The following is an 18,816-nucleotide window of genomic DNA, read 5'->3' on the forward strand; positions in this document are numbered from 1 at the left end:
TTATAATAATTCTAAAACGTGATTGCCTTTTTTGATTTCTATCTTCTCAAGAGAATACATTAGAGTTTTCCAGTATAGGACACGAGATGTTGCAACAGAATGTACGCGGAAGCAGATCTAAGAATCCAACTGTCTTTGTGAAGCCAGACATGAAAGAGAGTTACAACATCTCTCTTCTCACTAAATTATTTCTGCTTTGGAAAACAGTTGTTTTCCATTAAAAACATATTATTTATGTTTACATGCAATGAGTTCATTATTTTCATTTTTAAATCAATAACTATTTTTTAATTTTTCAGTTTTAATTTCTAATATAGTAAACATTGATAGAGATAAACCACAGGAAAAATTCTTTGGGATTCTCAATAACTTTGAATTGTGTAAAGGTTTGAGAACCACTGCTTTCACGGATCATTTCCCCACTGAGTAAATGACTGGAAAACAGTACAGAGACAATATGGGGAAACAGGACTTATTTGGTGTTTATTAGTTTCTTTCTCTCTTCTTTTTTTAATTATAAACAAGAAAAAGCACTCCTAGTTTACAAATTACCTCTTTTCAGACAAAATAGAGCCATCTTTTGGAGTATACAAGTCACCCCAACCTACCTCAGGACAAACCAGAGGTAGTCACTATAAAAACCAAACGTATGGGATACTGTTGATTTTTATGGTTTTGCTTGGGTAATCCTGTGTAAAATGTAAATTAGTCTAGGCTGCAAGCCTATTTTTTCTCTTAAGCCCAGAAATTCCAGTCTGCTTTTGTTTCTTGACACTATTTATCCCTATCTGTGTCCTCCATTAGTAAGTGAGCCTGATGGCAGGGATGGGCCCTGTTCCTGGCATGCATGGCATCTACTGCCAGGCCCATCACATGGAACCCTCATCTCCTAAAATGACCTCATGTCATCGTGCTCAGTCCGTTGCAGTCACAATGGTCTCTTGAATCTGAGGGTCCTCAAACACCTCAAGCATTCGAGGGTTTTGCACCCGCTGTCACCTCAGCCTAGAATATCCTGCTGCCAGTTACCTGAGGGCTTCCTTCAGGCTTCTGCTCAGCTATCACTTCTAGGGAGGCTCCCCAGATATCCGCATGTTGAATGGTTCACCCTGCCCTAGCCCCATCAGTCCTTCTAGCCTTACCCTGTTCACCTGTGTTCACTGCACTCACTACTGCCTGACATATTATGTCTCATATCTTGTTGACTGCAAGGTGTATATTTGTTTTCAGATTTTAACACAAACGAAATGCAAGATGTCCTAAAAACTGGTGGTGTCTTACAACTGCCCGGGGACTGGACTGACACAGTCTTTGCCCAGGAGATTTGCATTTGCTTCTGCCAGTATTCAGGAGGCTTCCAACTGACACAACTTGAATAAGTTCTGTGTGAGGGTTTTGTTCAAACTCCAATGGCACGGTGAATTTAGACCACAAACTGGTGACTACAGACTCATGGTTCATATTCTCAGCGGAGATCTTTTTCTCCTCCCCTTACACAGAGCCAAGATGGAAACATTCAAGTTTCCTTGTGGTCCTTCTCTGTGTGGAGGGATCTTTTTTCTTGTTTACCTTTTCACTGAAGGTTCACGCTTTTGGTGTCCTAGCTCCATGAAGGATGGGAGCGGGTGGGGGTGGGAGGGAGTGTCTATTACTAGACTCTCTACCTGGGACATTTTTCCCTTTCTTGGTAGTTCATTAAATAACAGTACATCTTACAGGTGATGGCAACTTAGAGTCTATGAAATAGGATGTATGCTTGCTTTCTGTCTGCCCTTCCCACTAGAATAGAAACGCCACGAGACCAGGGACTTGGACTGTTTGTTCATTTGTGGTATCTCCATTGCCTAGAACACTGCCAGGTAAGTAGCAGGCTCTCAACAAATATCTGTTGAATGAATAAATAGTAGACGGTCCCAAAATATTTGTTGAATAAATAAATGAATATATTAATTTTTGTCTAGGAGCAAAAGAGAAATACTGGCATGTGAGAATACAAGTTAATCTGACCATTAGCCTGACCTTACTGTACATGGCATCTAAAACTAAGTCTCCTCTTTGCCTTTGTGTATGCTACTTTGTATAAATATTGTTCTGCTTATTAAAAAAGTTTTAGGGGTGGGGCGCCTGGTGGCTCAGTCGGTTAAGCGTCCGACTTCAGCTCAGGTCACGATCTCGCAGTCTGTGAGTTCGAGCCCTGTGTCGGGCTCTGGGCTGATGGCTCAGAGCCTGGAGCCTGCTTCCGATTCTGTGTCTCCCTCTCTCTCTGCCCCTCCCCTGTTCATGCTCTGTCTCTCTCTGTCTCAAAAATAAATAAAAACGTTTAAAAAAAATTTTTTTTTAAATTAAAAAAAAAAAAAGAAAAGAAAAAAAAAGTTTTAGGGGTGCCTAGATGGCTCAGTCAGTTGAGCATCCAACCTTTGATTTTGGCTCAGGTCATGATTTCATGGTTCATGAGTTTGAGTCCCACATCGGGCTCCACACTGATGGTGTGGAGCCTGCTTGGGATTCTCTCTCTCCTTCTCTCTCTGCCCCTCCCACGCTCTCTCTCTCTCAAAATAAATTTTAAAAAATCTTTTAAAAATAAATAAACTATTTTAGAGAATAGTTCTTTTTAAATTTTTTAATGTTTACTTATTTTTGAGAGAGACAGAGAAACAGAGTGCAAGTGGGGGAGGGGCACAGACAGAGGGAGACCCAGAATCCAAAGCAGGCTCCAGGCTCTGAGCTGTCAGCACAGAGCCCAAAGCGGGGCTCGAACCCGCAAATGGCTAGATCATGACCTGAGCCGAAGTTAGCTGCTTAACCAACTGAGGTACCCAGGCACACCAACAAATAAACTATTTTAAACAGGACATGCAACAGCCACATGAGTTTAATGTTCACATTAGCATTTCATGCTCTGAAGAATCAATGAAGGGTATTTGGGGAAAGATAAATTGCAAATCACTTGATGCCAATGATAAATCACATAAAGGAAAAACTCCCACTGTAAGCCTTCTGGTTTGTGCTGACCCAGAGCAGGGAGGCCATCCCAAGGGAGGGGACAGCCTGACCAGCCTGCCAGCCTCACTGGCAAGAGAGAGAGTTGGGCCCTTCCATTTCTAATACACACAAAACATAAACACTGCACTTCAAGCGTCATTTGGACTGGACTTCTTTCTTCACACACTAGATTTTAGAAACAGAGCTTTAAAATTAAATCTCCTTTTTTCTAAGAATGTTGTAGATTCTTCACTCAAAACTTTATTCTTAGGAGGAAACATCAGTCCGTGTCAAAAGCCAGCCCCCAAACATCCCTCAGATCAACATCCAGAAAAAGGCTGGTGGCAGCAAGAAGGAAAAGGCGCTCCCTCCTGGGATTTGAGGAGAACAGGAATTGTCTCAAATCAACACAGCCTTGGGGAGGCTTGGTCTTCTAAAGGGACTATTCTATAAATAACCTAGTAGCTCTAAGCATAGAACTCAAAACCCTTCTAATGCTACTTACCAGAACGAGCTTTATTTATTTTTTATTTTTTATTTTTTTTATTTTTTTAACATTTATTTATTTTTGAGACAGAGAGAGACAGAGCATGAATGGGGGAGGGGCAGAGAGAGAGGGAGACACAGAATCTGAAGCAGGCTGCAGGCTCTGAGCCATCAGCCCAGAGCCAGACGCGGGGCTCTAACTCACGGACCGCGAGATCGAGATCGTTACCTGAGCTGAAGTCGGACGCTCAACCGACTGAGCCACCCAGGCGCCCCCAGAACGAGCTTTAGAGAACAAACCTAGAGCTGTGTGAACTTGGGCAAATTTTTAAATTCACCGTTTTGTTTTCCTCACTGGAAAAGAAACACCTGTTTCAGTAGGGTTGTTAGGAGGATTAAACGGTAGAATGCATTTTCGCACCTAGTATAGTACTGAGCAAATAGAAACATTCTGTAAAAGGGGGGTCTGGGTGGCTCAATGGGTTGAGCAGCTGTCTGACTCTTGATTTCAGCTCAGGTCATGATCCCAGGGTCATGGGATCAAGCCCTGAATCAGGCTCCACACTGAGCATGGAGCCTGCTTAAAATTCTCTCCCTCTGCCTCTCTCTCCTGCTTGCACTCTCTAAAATAAAGATTTAAAAAAACTTTTTTAAGAAACATTCTGTAAAAAGTAACTATTTTATTATCATTATTATGGAGAATATTCAATGAAGCATGGCTATTATATTATTATCACTAACTATATTACCATTATTATTATATTAAACATTATTATCTCCCATCATCTGAATTCTGGGGGAAAAAGCTTTATTTCATATGCAAAAGTAAGAAGAAAGAAATTCTACTCAAGAAATAACAAACTGGGGCACCTGGCTGACTCAGTTGGTGGAGCATGCAACTCTTGATCTCAGGGTTGTGAGTTCTAGCCCCACAATGGGCATAGAGTTTACTTAAAAATAAAATAAAATACTTTTTTAAAAAAAGGAAGTAACAGTAGCACCTGGGTGGCTCAGTAGGTTAAGCCTCCAACTTCGGCTCACATCATGAACTCAATTCATGAGTTTGAGCCCCACGTCAGGCTCTCTATTGTCAGTGCAGATCCCACTTCGGATCCTCTATCCCCCTCTCTGCCCCTTCCCCACTTACATTCTCTCAAACTCTATCTCTCTCAAAAATAAACATTTAAAAAAAGATTTTAAAACAAGATTTTAAAAAAAGGAATAACAGATTGTTTAAATATCTTGACATTCCTCCCTACGCCCAGCCATCAACTTTGTGTGGGGCATTGAGACCACACTGGTTCTACTCAACAGTACTGTGCCATGAGCAGATCAGTTGGGCTATAATATCCATTTGCTCAGGGTTCTCCAAAATACAGTTTTTCATTAATTATTCCATTAATTTTTTGGGTTTCCACTTATTCTAGAGCTCAGTACAACTGTTTCCTTTCTGCTATATACTCTGATATTAATGACAGTAGATAGATGAAATGGATGGAGCAGGAAATTAAGAAGAACAATCTGAGGGGCACCTGGGTGGCTCAGTCAGTAAAGAGTCCAACTTTGGCTCAGGTCACGATCTCATGGTTTGTAAGTTTGAGCCTCGTGTCGGGCTCTGTGCTGACAGCTCAGAGCCTGAAGCCTGCTTTGGATTCTATGTCTCCCTCTCTCTCTACCCCTCCCCCGCTCACACTCTGTCTCTCTCTCTCTCTCTCTCTCAAAAATAAATATTTAAAAAAATTTTTAAAAAAAGAATAACAATATGAAGGTTCTCACACTGGTTTAATCTAAAAATTACATTAGAAAAAAACCCCTCCAAAAGTGTGCGTGTGTGTGTGTGTGTGTGTGTGTGTGTGTGTGTGTGTCTGTGTATCTTATGGGTAAAAACCAAACACACATTGTCTTGAAAGTCTACCTGGGATCCATGTCTAATGTTTTAACATTTCAACTTGGGCTTCAAGAGAAGATAAAAAAGACTACACTTTTTGTTACAATTTCGTTCTCTGGGAGTGAAGAAAATTTCATAATCTGAAAGAGATCTGACACTGCCCCTAAACACACTTAAGGGCTAATTAGTCACCAAACCATCCATACTCTTCACTCCCACTTGCTGTCCCCCTCAAAGTTGCCATCCACATCTCATTAATCCCTTATCTCAGGAGATAAACCTCTAGGAGCCAAGCAGTTGCTGTCCCTACCTGTAGGGTGAGGAATGGGGCTCTGGATCAGAGGCAGAAGCCACTAGAGAGGTCACCTTGGTGTTTTCTAGATCTTCATTCTCTAGAAAATCATGGAAAGAAATATTCAATATTTGAGAAGAGGCACAATCATAATTATCTTGTACCTTTAAAAAAATCTGGCAGTTTCAACCAACCTTCTCTTTACAAAAATATCCTGGGCATCAATTTCTGAGAGGCCCAGTGCATAAATTATTCAAGTCCTCACATCCAAGTATTCTCAGACCATCATAACCCATTCATGAAAGAATAAAACCCTTTCCAAAACAAGTCCCCACAAAATTCATTCTAATTTAAGAATCACACTTCTCAGAAAGCATATGGTTAAATTAGGTAAAATACAGAAGGCAGAGTGAGATTTAGGATGAAATGAACTGGAATTCAGAACCAAAGGATGGAGGGTCACCTCCACATTCGGTAGGCTCCCACCACATATCAGAGGGAAAGGATTTTTGTAATTTCTTTCACTCACTCACTCACTCACTCACTCACCAATGACTTACTGGAGAACTGTTAGGTAGCCTCAAGGAGCATACAGGTGAAATGCATAATGAAGGCCATGTCCCCCAGGTCACAAGCCTAGGACTGGTATCATTGCCATTTTACAAGTAAGAACACTAAGGTACAGACAGATTCAAATGTGGGCAGTCATGCTCCTAACCTTTAGGTGCTACTAAGTCTTATGGTTTATTCATCTAGACTTTCCTTGAGCACTCAGAAGATGGTTCAGCATATTTAGATAATCCCTGGTTTAACCTCCTTAAGACTGAAAGAAACTGAAACCCAAAGTCCACTTCTCAGTAAAAAATACAACTTAATGAAGTAAATGTCAAAAACTGCAAATTTCAGAGTTTGGTAACAACATAAAAGTGCAAATGATGGACAAATCCTTCTGATACAACTTAAATCCTACCTCATTTTTTCGTATGTGAAAAGATCTATTTTTCTTTCTGTCAACTCACACTCTCATAGATAGAAAGACCTTAGAGCTTATGCCACCCAATTTTCTTCTTGGGACATAATAGAAAATACATATATTAGTCTCTGCCCCCGGTTCCTGGCACAGAACTCCAAAAATCCTGATGATTTCCTAAGTGAAAAGAGCAGTAGGAGCATGTTTTGTTCTAATACTTGGTCTTTGATTCTAGTTCCTGACACAGAGTTCATAAATCCCTTGGCATTTACTAGGTGTTAGTAGTGTCTTATGTTCTAATGAGGTGACTCTGGGTGGACGCCTGGATGGGGGCTGCTCACCAGAAAGACCAAGCCATGATCAGAGGCTTGGAATTGTGACCCCAGCCCCATTCTCCAGCAAGGGGAGAGGGGATAGCAATGAAGTTAATGATTGATGATGCTGACGTGATACAACCTCCACAAAAACCCCCAAAGTACAGGGTTTGGAGAGCTTCTAGGTTGGCGAACACATCCATATCTTGGGAGGGTGACGTACCCCAACTCCCAGGGGACAGAAGCTCCTGCACTCAGGATCCTCCTGGACCTCACCCTCTGTATCTCTTCACCTGACTATTCATCTGTATCCTTTCTCATATTCTTTAATCAACTGGTAAATGTAAGTATCTCCCTGAGTTCTCTGAGCTGCTCTAGCAAATCATCAAATCCAAGGAGGGGAGGTCATGGGAACCTCCAATTTATAGCCAAGTCAGTAGGCAATTGTGGGTAACCTGAGACCTACTACTTGAGACTGGCATCTAAAGTTGGCTGAGGAACAGTTTAATGGGACCAAGCCCTTAATCTGTGGGATGTAACACTATATATCCAGGTAGAGTGTCATAATTCAGTTAAACTGTAGGACACCCAGATGGTGTCACAGAATTGTTTGGTGTGAGGGAAAAACACCCACCTCTGGTGTCAGAAGTGCAGTGAGAGGGAGTCGGTGTGAGAGTAAAGTAGAAACTCAGAAGGACTAAGCTTTCTTTAAACCTCCCAACAAAGGAACTGAGTCTCAGACAATTGTCAAATGTTTCCCAGTCTCTGCTACTCTGTGAAGAGGCCCTTTTCACAAAGAGACAATGAGAATACAAAGTTCTCCCCTACGTTGACCTAAGTAAAATCTGTTTCCTACTAAGCCCTGCCCTTCTATCCTTCCTCCCAATATCCTTTCAAATATTTACAGTCTGCTATCATCTTTCCTGCAAATTCCTCCTTAGGCTGACCATTTCCAGTTCTTTCAATCATCCCTTAGACGACCTCTGACCACATTGGCCTTGTTCTGTTGTTCCTCTTTGTTCCATTTAAAGTAAGGGACTTGGGGCACCTGGGTGGCTCAGTCGGTTGAGGATCTGACTTCAGCTCAGGTCATGATCTTGCAGTTTGTGAGTTCGAGCTCTGTGTCGGGCTCTGTGCTGACAGCTGGGAGCCTGGAGTCTGCTTCAGATTCTGTGTGTGTGTGTGTGTGTGTTTGTGTGTGTGTGTGTGTGTGTGTGTGTGTCTGCCCCTTCTCCGCTCGCACTCTGTCTCTCTCTCTCAAAAATAAACATTAAAAAAATTTTTTAAATTCCTACAACTCAATAGGAACAATCCAAATAACAATCCACTAACCCAATTTAAAAATGGGCTAAAGACTGAAATACACATTTCTCCAAAAAAGACATCTAGATGCCCAACAAGTATATGAAAAGATGCTCAGCATCACTAATCATCAGGAAATGCAAATCAAAACCACAAAAAATGAAGTATCACCTTACCCTGTTAGGATAGCTATTATTAAAAAACAAAAACAAAAACAAAAAAACAGCAAGATAAGCATTGGAGAGGATGTGTAGAAATTGGAACCCTTAAATCTACATGAGAATGTAAAATGGTGAAGCCACCATGGACAACAGTAGTATAAAGATTCCTCAAAAAATTAAAAATAGAATTACCATATCATCTACCAATCCCATTTCTAGGTATTCATCCAAAAAAATTTAAATCAGGATCTCGAAGAGATATTAGGACTCCAATGTTACAGTGTGACACTAGTCACAATAGCCAAAATGTGATAACAACTTAACTGTCCATTGACAGATGAATGGGTAAAGAAAATGTGGCAGGGGTGCCTGGCTGGCTCAGCCAGTAGAGCACACGACTCTTAATCTCAGGGTCATGAGTTCAAGCCCCACATTGGGCATGGAGCCTCCTTAAAAATGTGGTAGTTTAAAAAAAATGTGGTATACACATACGACAATGGAATATTATAATATTCTTTAAAGAGAAGGAAATTCTGCAACATGTGATTACATGGATGAACCTTAAGAACATTATGCTAAATAAGCCAGTCACAGAAGGATACATATTGCACAATTCCACTTATATGAGGTATCTAAAATAGCCAAACTCACAAAATCAGAGAGTAGAATGATGTTTGTCAGGGCATGGGAGGAGAGGGAAATGGGGAGTTGCTAGTCAATGGGTATAAAGTCTTAAGTATATAAGATGAATAAGTTCCAGAGATCTGCTGTACAATATTGTGCCAATAATTAACAATACTGTATCATACACAAAAAAATTTTAAGGAAATATTTAGAAGCACTTCACAGAAATAAAAAGAATAAACATTAGTAAAATAAACAAAGGAAACACCATGCCAGTTCGGTGTGTACAGCAAGTTCAGCGTGTCCCGCCAACTTAACACATTATTTAATGAATTCCTAACAAGTGGCTGGCCCCACACCAGATACTCGAGATGATGCACTAAAGCAGACACAGTTCTGGCCCTCATGAAGCGTTTGGTCTAGCAGGGCAGACTGTGAAGGGCCCTCATCCCACAGATGATCAAGAATTTTAAGCTTAAATTTAAGCTAGGAAATGACATGATCAAATTTATATTTTTTGGTAGAATTCTATAGCAGCTGTTGGTAAGATGGATTTTGCCGGATCAGATGGGAGGCCTTTGCCAAGTTCACGAGAGATAATGAGGACCTAATAGTGATAGCTGAGAAAGAGTAGAGACGACTCTCTTAGAAAATCATTAGGTGGTCAAGTTTGTTTTCAGGATGCCCATGCTGGTGACGCTTATTTTTCTTTATATATATATATATTTTTTTTTCTCTATGTTCTATTTCACAATAAAGATTTGAAGAGGTGTCAATGTATAATCTAGTTATTAAGAGTGCTAGCTTTGGACGTGTACTGCCTGAACTCCTGTCACTTCTATTCCTATATATTCCTATATATATATATATATATATATATATATATATATATATATATATATTCTCTTGGCTTCAGAGTAGATTCCCATAATTCATCACTTACATAAAACACCCATTGCTCATCCAGCAAATGCCCTCCTCAATGCCCATCACCCATTTTCCCCGCCCCCACCCCACCCTTCACTATATGTTCACAAACCATCTGTGACATATTCTAGAACTTTGCTGAGAAGGTGCATCAAGTTTAATGGTCTACAGATTCTGGATTCTAATCTGTTCTTCCCTTTGGATAACTGATATTTAGGTTCATTTCTAGTCCCTGACATTCCTCAAAGACAGCACACAATTACATTTGCAGATTCTTTCAGGACCCCAGATGTAGTAGTCATCTGTCAACCTTTTGGCTTTCAAATATCCAACCTTCTCCTGGAGGGGATGGACTTTGTAAACAGTGAACAATGGAAGTCAGAATGGAAGATTCTTCTTTTTCCAGCCCCCAGGAAATTAGGGAAAAGGCACATGACCTAAAATATTCCCACCAAGAATTTGAACTAGGAGTGGCACAAAAGAGAGAGAATTCATCTAGTGGCAGCCAGAGAGCCCTAACCAAATTGTTCTTGCTGCTTAGCCTCTGGATTGGCCTACTCCTCAGTTTTCCAACAATATGATGGGCCTCCTGTATCCTTGCAATAAGCCACTTTCTGCTTAAAGCAGCCAAAATTAGTTTGTACTGCTTGTAACCAAGAACTCTGACCAAAATACCTAGATAGTATTTGCGTAGGTCCAGAAATCTGAACTTAAAGTAGCCAGACATCCTATCTTCATTCTGATTATCTTTATTATTACAGCCAAGACTTAGTGATCCTTAGTGATCTTTACTATATGCCAATTACTTTCTAAGCATTTTGCAGGCAGCATCTTTTTGAATTCTCACTTAATCTCACTGAAGTTGATACTAACATTACTTCCTTTTTATCACTCAAGAAATTGAGGCTCAACAAAATCAAGTTAACTTGCCCAAGATGACCAGCAAATAGGAATAGAAGTGACAGGAGTTCAGGCAGTACACGTCCAAAGCTAGCACTCTTAATAACTAGATTATACACTGACACCTCTTCAAATCTTTATTGTGAAATAGAACATAGAGAAAAGTACACAAAAATGTGCAGCTCAATAATTACAAAGGAAACATGCAAACTACTACCTAGGCAAGAAACAGATCAATCCTAGCACTCCTGAAGCCCCACTCATGATCCTCCCAATCATTACCTGCTCCCTTCTTCCATAACCATTGTCCTAACTTACAGAATCATTTCCCTGCTTTTCTTTATAGCCAGACCACCTACATATGTATTCCTAGTGTTATTTCATTCTGCGTGAATGTAAAGGGGAATCATTTCCATGTAAAGGGAAACAATGCAGAATATTTTAAAACAAGCCTCTTTCACTCAACGTTATGTTTGAAGGACTTAACTATGGGGGCACCTGAGTGGCTCATTCGGTTAAGTGTCCCGACTCTTGGTTTGGCTCAGGTCATGATCTCATGGTTTGTAAGTTGGAGCCCCACATCAGGCTCTATGCTGCCCACAAGAGCCTGCTTGGGATTCTCTCTCTCTCTCTCCCTCTCTCTCTCTCTCTCTTTCTGCCCCTCCCCTGCTCATGCTCCCACTCTCTCTCTCTCTCTCAAAATAAGTAAACTTAAAAAAAAAAAAAAGGGCACCTGAGTCGGTTAAGCGGCCAACTTCAGCTTGGAATGATCTCACGGTTCGTGGGTTCGAGTCCTGCATTGGGTTCTGTGCTGACAGCTCAGAGCCTAGAGCCTACTTTGGATGCTCTCTGTCTGCCCCTCCCCTGCTCATGTTCTGTCTCTCTCAAAAATAAACATTAAAAACATTAGAAAAAAAAAAGAGAAAGACTTAACTATGTTGTTGTGGGTAAGTTTGTTCATTTTCATTCCTATATAATATTCCATGAATATACCATAATTCATTAATATACCATTGATGAAATTTGGGTTCTTTCTATGTTTTGAGCCATTATGATTAATGCTAATTTATCAATATACCATTGATGAAGTCTGGGTTCTAAGTTTTTAGCTATTATGAATAATGCTGCTATGAATATTCTTGTTCATGTCTCTTGGTACACATGTGCATGCATTTATTTTGTAATAAACCAGAAATGGAATGGTTGAGTAATAGAAATCTGAATAAACTTTTATAGACAATGCCAAACTATTTTCCAAAGGGGTTGTACCAAATATGCACTCGTGCTGGTATTGAAGAATATTCCCATTATTCTGTAGCCTCTGCAATACTTGGTCATAGTAATAGTTTTTATTTGGGCCATTCTGATTGGTGTATGCTCATTTAGTTTGCATATCACTGATGACTTATCATGTTTCTCGGCCATTTGGAAATCCTCTTTTATAAAATGCCTGTTCAAGTCTCTTCCCTATTTTACTGTTGGGTTGTTGTTTTTTTTTAACAAAATGATCCTTTATTGAAACATTTTCCTTCGTAGTTCTCAACTAGCTGAGCATTCCACTGTACCACTGTTGAGGTCATCTATAATGCCATGAGGGTGACGGCCATCAACATCACAGCTCAGTCTGGTGGTCCCTAGGATCTCTTTAATGGCTCCAGACAGTTCTCTAACTAAAAGATGGGTACCTCCTCTGTCCAGCAATGGCGACAATCTCATCAAAACTGAGATTTCCATTGTGCTTAATATTCTTCTGTTTCTTTTTATATCTTGGCAGTTCCTTGAGGGCTTCAATAATGAGGGCAGACACAGAAAGTACCACCTCAATCTGGGCCTATCCATCTTGGTCATTTTCATTGTAATCCTCAGACCCTTCCAATCACTGGTTGCTTTGGCTACGTCATTATCAACCTTTTTAGGAGAAAGATTTAGGAAGCCAATCTTGGGGCCAGGGAAGATATAGCACCGACCTCCTCACTGGTGCACGTCAGGTACATGACTTTGATCTCGTTGGGGTCAAATTTAGGTGGCATGGTGGAAGCAGCTGGAGTCAGATGACCCTGGATTAAGGACAGCTACAGAAAATTACACCTTGGCCACCTCCAAGCCAAAAGCTGAAAGCTGGATTGTCTTTTTATTACTTATAAGAGTTCTAAATACAAACCTTTTGTTAATTACATGTGTTACAAATACCTGCTTCCACTCTGTGATACATCTTTTCACTCTTAATGGTATCCTTTGGTGAACCAAAGTTCTTCATTTTAATGTGTAGTCAAAATATATCACTCTTTTCCTTTATTAGCCCTTCGTGTGTCCTGTTTGAGATGTCTTTCCCTATGCTGAGAACAATATATTCTTCTATATTATCTTTTAGGAGCGTATTGTATTGCTTTTCACATGTTGGTGTGCAAAATCCAACTAGAGTTGATTTTTTGTGTGTGTGCTGTGTGAGGTAAGGATCGAGTTTCTTTTCTTTCCCTTCTTTCCTTTCTCTTAGGATATTCAATAGCCCTAGCAACATTTACCATTCTTTCCTCACTATTCTGCAGTACAATCTTGGTTGCAAATCAAAGATTTTGTTTCTAGGCTTTTATTCCATTCCTAGGACCTAGTAAACTATTTTGTAAAAGCTTTAAAATAAATCTTGATACCCTGATAGAGCAAATCTTTCCATCTTGTTCTTACTCAGAGTATTTTTATATATGCTATTTATGGCCTTTCATTCCTATATATACTTTTTAGAACTAGCTTGTCAAATTCCACGCAAAAAAAACCATCAAAACCCCACTGGGATTTTTACTGGGATTGTATTTTATTTATATATCAAGTTGGGGAGAACTGACATCTTTACAATATTGAGTCTTTCAACATAGGAATATGATACATCTTTCCATTTATTTATTATTTCATTTCTCTCAATAATTATGGGGTTTCAGCCACAGAAATGAGATGACAAAGGTGACATCATCACTTGGAAAGCATCACAATAAGACACACATGTTGTGGCGCCACTGTGGCTCTAAGGCCTACCACCTTTGGAAGTCAATCTGCTGCAAATGTGTCTATCCTGCCAAGCGGAAGAGAAAGTATAACTGGAGTGCCAAGACTAAAAGACAAAATAATACTGGGCCAGCTGAACGAGGCACCTAAAAACTATGCTGCAGGTTCAGGCCTGGATTCTGTAAAGGAACAACATCTAAACCCAAGAGGGCAGCTAATGTGGCATCCAGTTCATCTCAAGGATTTCAACATTTAGTCACACAATAGATGTTCTGGTTTCAAAAATAAAATAATAACAATGCATTATAATCTTCTGCACAAAGGCTTTGCACATATTTTGTGAGATTTATTTCCAGGTATTTGAACTTTCTTTAATCTATGGTAAATAGTACTTTTATATATTTTTAACTTCATTGCTGGTCCAGGCATACTTCATTTGATTGTGCTTCACTTTATTGCACTTTGCACATATTGCAATTTTTTAACTTTATTTATTTTTGAGAGAGAGAGAAAGCATGAGTGGGAGAGGGGCAGAGAAGGAGGGAAAGAGAATCCCAAGCAGGTTCCACACTGTCAGTTCAGAGCCCAATGCGGGGCTTGAACCCAAAAACCACGAGATCATGACCTGAGCGGAAGTCAGATACTTAACTGACTGGGCCACCCAGGCGCCCCAGTTACTGCATTTTTGACAAACTGAAGGCTCATGGCAACCCTGTGCCAAGCAAGTTTATCAGCACCATTTTCCAACAGTATTTGCTCACTTCATGTCTGTGTCACATTTTGATAATTCTTGCAATATTTCAAACTTCTTCGTTACTATATTTGTTACGGTGATCCATGATCAGGGATTACACCTCTGCTGAAAGCTCAGATGACGGCTAGCCTTTTTTAGCAATACTTTTTAAAATTTAAGGTATTACACTTTTTTAGACATGGCTGCGATTGCACATTTAATAGACTACAATATAGTGTAAACATAACTTTTATATACACTGAGAAACAAAAAAACTTCGTTTCAGATGCTTTATTGCGATATTTGCTTTACTTCAGTGGTCTGGAACTGAACCTGCAGTATCTCTGATGTATGTTTGTATACATAAGTGCAAGGAAATTTTGCATACTGACTCTATACCCAGTAATCTAGCTAAATTTATTCTAATAATTTATCTGTAGATTCTTCTGGATTTTCCATGTACATAGCCATCATCTGCAAACAACAGATTTAACAGGGTTCCTCATATATTTTTTTTCTTGTCAAACTGTATTAGCTAGAATATCCAATAAAAGTGGTGTAAGTGGGTACCCTGTCTTATTCCCAATCTCAAGAGGAAAACTTTCAAATCTCACCATTAAGTTTGATGCTGCTTATAGGGTTTTTGTAGAGACATGCTTTATCCAATTAAGGAGGTTTTCTTTTATTCTTAGTTTGCTAAGAGTTTTGAATCATAAGTGGAGGGTAAATTTCATCACTTTTTTCTGCATTAAGCTGATCATTTTTATCCCCTAATATATTAAAATGATGATTTACACTTACTTTTAAAGAATGTTAAAATGACTTTGCATTCCTGAAAAAAACCCAACTTGGTCATATATATTGCTGGATTTAGTCTGCTAATATTTTGCTCATGACTTTTTGCATCTATATTAATGAGTGAGATGAAATTGTGATTTTCCTTTCATCTGGGATCATTTTTATTCTGCCTGAAGAATTCAATTGTTCCTTAAGTGCCAGTCTGCAGGCTGACAAATCCTGTATCTGATTATCTGAAAATATCTTTCTTTTACCTTCATTCCTTTTTTTTTTTTTTTTGCTGAGTACTTTTTTTTTTTTTGAGAGAGAGAGGATGCAAGTGAGTGAGGGGCAGAGAGAGAGAGAGAGAAAGGGAGAGAGAGAGGGGGGGGGGAGGGAGGGAGGGAGGGAGAGAGAGAGAGAGAGAGAGGGGCAGGGCTTACCCAAAGTGGGGCTCATGCTTACCCAATGTGGGGCTCAAGCTCACCCAACATGGGGTACAAGTTCACCAAGCATGGGACTCAAATGCATGAACTGTAAGATCATGACCTGAGCCAAAGTCAGATGCTTATTCAACTAAGCCACTCAGGCACCCTACCTTCATTCTTAAAGACTATTTTCCTGGGGATGCCTGGGTGTCTCAGTCAGTTAAGCATCTGACTCTTGATTTCAGCTCAAGTCATGATTCCAGAGTTGTGGGATCGAGCCCCGAATCAGGGTCTGCACTGAGTGTGGAACCTGCTTAAGATTCTCTCTCTCTCTCTCTCTCTCTCTCTGCCCCTTTCCCCCACTCACACGCTCTCTCTAAAATTAAAAAAAAAAAAAAAAGACTATTTTCCTGAAAAAAAAATCTATATTGGTATCTTCTTTCAATAATTTAGCTTCTACTGCTCTGTGCAGAAGTCAGCTGTCAGTCTAATTACCATTCTTTTGAAAGCAAACTGTAATTTTTCTCTGGCTACTTTTTTCTCTCTGCTTTGGTTTTATAGCAAGTTTAACTTAATGTATACCTACTGTAGATTTCATTGTACTTATCCTGCTTGGGATACACAGGATTTCTTAAATCTGTGCATTCTGTTAGCTTTGGAAAATTCAGAGCTATTATCTCATCAAACATTGCTTCTGTCCATTCTGGCTCCCCTTGCCTTCTGGGACTCCAATTATACAAATGTTAGACCTTCTCACCATACCTTCTATGTCTTTTACCTCTTTCCTGAATTTTCCATGGTTGCATTTTTACATATTTTCTTCTGGATATTTTCTTCTTTTTTTTTTTTTTTTTTAATTTTTTTTTTTCAACGTTTTTTATTTATTTTTGGGACAGAGAGAGACAGAGCATGAACGGGGGAGGGGCAGAGAGAGAGGGAGACACAGAATCGGAAACAGGCTCCAGGCTCCGAGCCATCAGCCCAGAGCCTGACGCGGGGCTCGAACTCACGGACCGCGAGATCGTGACCTGGCTGAAGTCGGACGCTTAACCGACTGCGCCACCCAGGCGCCCCTATTTTCTTCTTTTTTTATGACCAAGTTCACTATTCTCTCTTCAGGTATAGTAACTTTTTGCTAAACCTATCAATGGGGTTTTAAATTTTCATCTGTATGTTTCAATTATACAATTTCTACTTGGTTCTATTTTTATAAATTTCAGTTCTTTGCCAAATTTCTGAAACTTGTCTTTGATCTCAAACATAATAAATATAATTATGTTTCAGTCTGGTGCCCCTTGGGATCGATTTTTACTGCCTGTTGTTTCTTCTGATTTTTGTTCATGTTATCTCTTCTCAGGAATCTGGTCATTTATGATATGTGTCAGAAAACTGTTCTCACAAAATTGTTTGAAGAAATCATCTGAAGCCTAATCTGAATGAGCCTTCAGAGATGTGGCTTTGCTTCTTCCACATACCTGGAGGCACTAGCAGCCTGAGGGTACCTTAACCCAATTTCATGAACTTAGATTTTTCCGAAGGTGAGCTGTAATCCCTGGAACGGTGTACTTCTGATTTACCCCTACTTCCAGAACATGGCCTTTCATAGTCCCAACCTAGAGAAAACAGGATTCACCAGGGTTCCCCCCACTTGGTTCTGAACATTAACGCTTGTTGCTTTAGTCCAGAGAAGCACATTCACAGCCTTGACAAGCCTCCCCACTCAAGAATCCAGCACATGCCACCAGAGGAGAAAGGACCCCCAAAATGGACTCTCATCCTTGAACTTCTATCTTTATACTTCTGCCCTCACATTGATTATAGCCTGGTAATTCTTCATTACCTAGCTAGCTCCCCAGGATCTTCAAGCAAATATTTATATGTTGACAATTATTTTCTAATTGTCCCCAATGGGAGAACTGATCCGATTACCTAGTCTGCCATTACTCAAAACAGAAAGCAACATTGCCTCTTTACCTTTTTCAGTTTGAAAATACCTTACTGAATAAAATGGAAACCAAATAGAAATTTTAAAAGTCTGCCTTCTTTCTGTCACTGGCTAACAGTATCAGCTGATCTAAGTAGTGGTTCTATCCCCCTTTGATTTATCCTTAGGTGTAAATGAAATTACCACAAAAATAATGAAAGGCAGTAGTGGGCAGAGTAACAAAAAATTAATCCCTAAGGAGACTTATAACCTGTATTTCATAAAAAATTCATCAGAGAGAAAAAGGCCCAGAAAGGGTCAGTTCCTGATGAGCACAAAGGTAATAGAGATGTCTCTTACAATATAAGAACAGTGAAAAAATCTCATGACCCATTTGTGTGTATTTTTCCTGAATAGGTAATATAGCCACATTATTCAAAATTCAAAAAGCGTGAAAGTATACAGGGGAAATTTCCACTCATCTCAGTCCCCACCTCCCAAAGCAACCAATGTTATTAGGTTTTATACAGTCTCCCAGAGATACTATACACACATTAAGTGTGTGCATATATATTCTTTTTTATACAAATAATGAGGATATTAAACATACTTTGCTTTTTCCATTTATATCTCAGAGATCTTTCCGTAACTATCTATTAAAAGCTTTCTCATTTTCCTCTACAGCTGATTAATATTTCATTGGCTGGATATTCCATAATTTATTTAACCAGTTCCCTATTGATGGACATCGATGTCCTTTCTAACCTTTCACCATTACAAACCATCCTATATATAATAACCTTAAGTCTGTGTCATTAAACAGGCACAAGAAAAATCTAGAGGATAAATTCCTGAAAGGAATGGATCAATGAGGGCATATACTATAATTTTGATGGATATTGGCAAATTGCCCTCCACAGCATTTGTGTCAATTTACACTCCTAACAGCAACGCACAAAAGTACTTGTTCCTGCACAACAGTGAGACACCAAGTTGCCCAGAGTATTTATGATTTCCATGTCCCTTATCATAAATTAGGTTGAGCATTTTTCATATGTTAAGAGCCACTTCTCAGAGCATCTTAATAGCTCATTGTATGCAGGAGAAAAAA

General features: G+C 39.6%; 1 protein-coding gene and 1 pseudogene across 1 annotated transcript in view; one reads left to right on the forward strand and one right to left on the reverse strand.

Annotated features, from left to right (window-relative positions):
• Positions 1 to 18,816, reverse strand: part of TMED8 (transmembrane p24 trafficking protein family member 8) — a 31,435-nt gene that overhangs the window by 7,209 nt on the left and 5,410 nt on the right. The window contains exon 2 of the mRNA XM_042990236.1: positions 5,667 to 5,748. Coding sequence (XP_042846170.1) covers positions 5,667 to 5,748 — 82 coding nt within the window. The remainder of the gene's footprint in view (positions 1 to 5,666; positions 5,749 to 18,816) is intronic.
• LOC102957743 lies at positions 13,702 to 14,349 on the forward strand (annotated as a pseudogene).

The sequence above is a fragment of the Panthera tigris genome, chromosome B3 (assembly GCF_018350195.1).
Source record: "Panthera tigris isolate Pti1 chromosome B3, P.tigris_Pti1_mat1.1, whole genome shotgun sequence".
Classification (NCBI taxonomy): domain Eukaryota; kingdom Metazoa; phylum Chordata; class Mammalia; order Carnivora; family Felidae; genus Panthera; species Panthera tigris.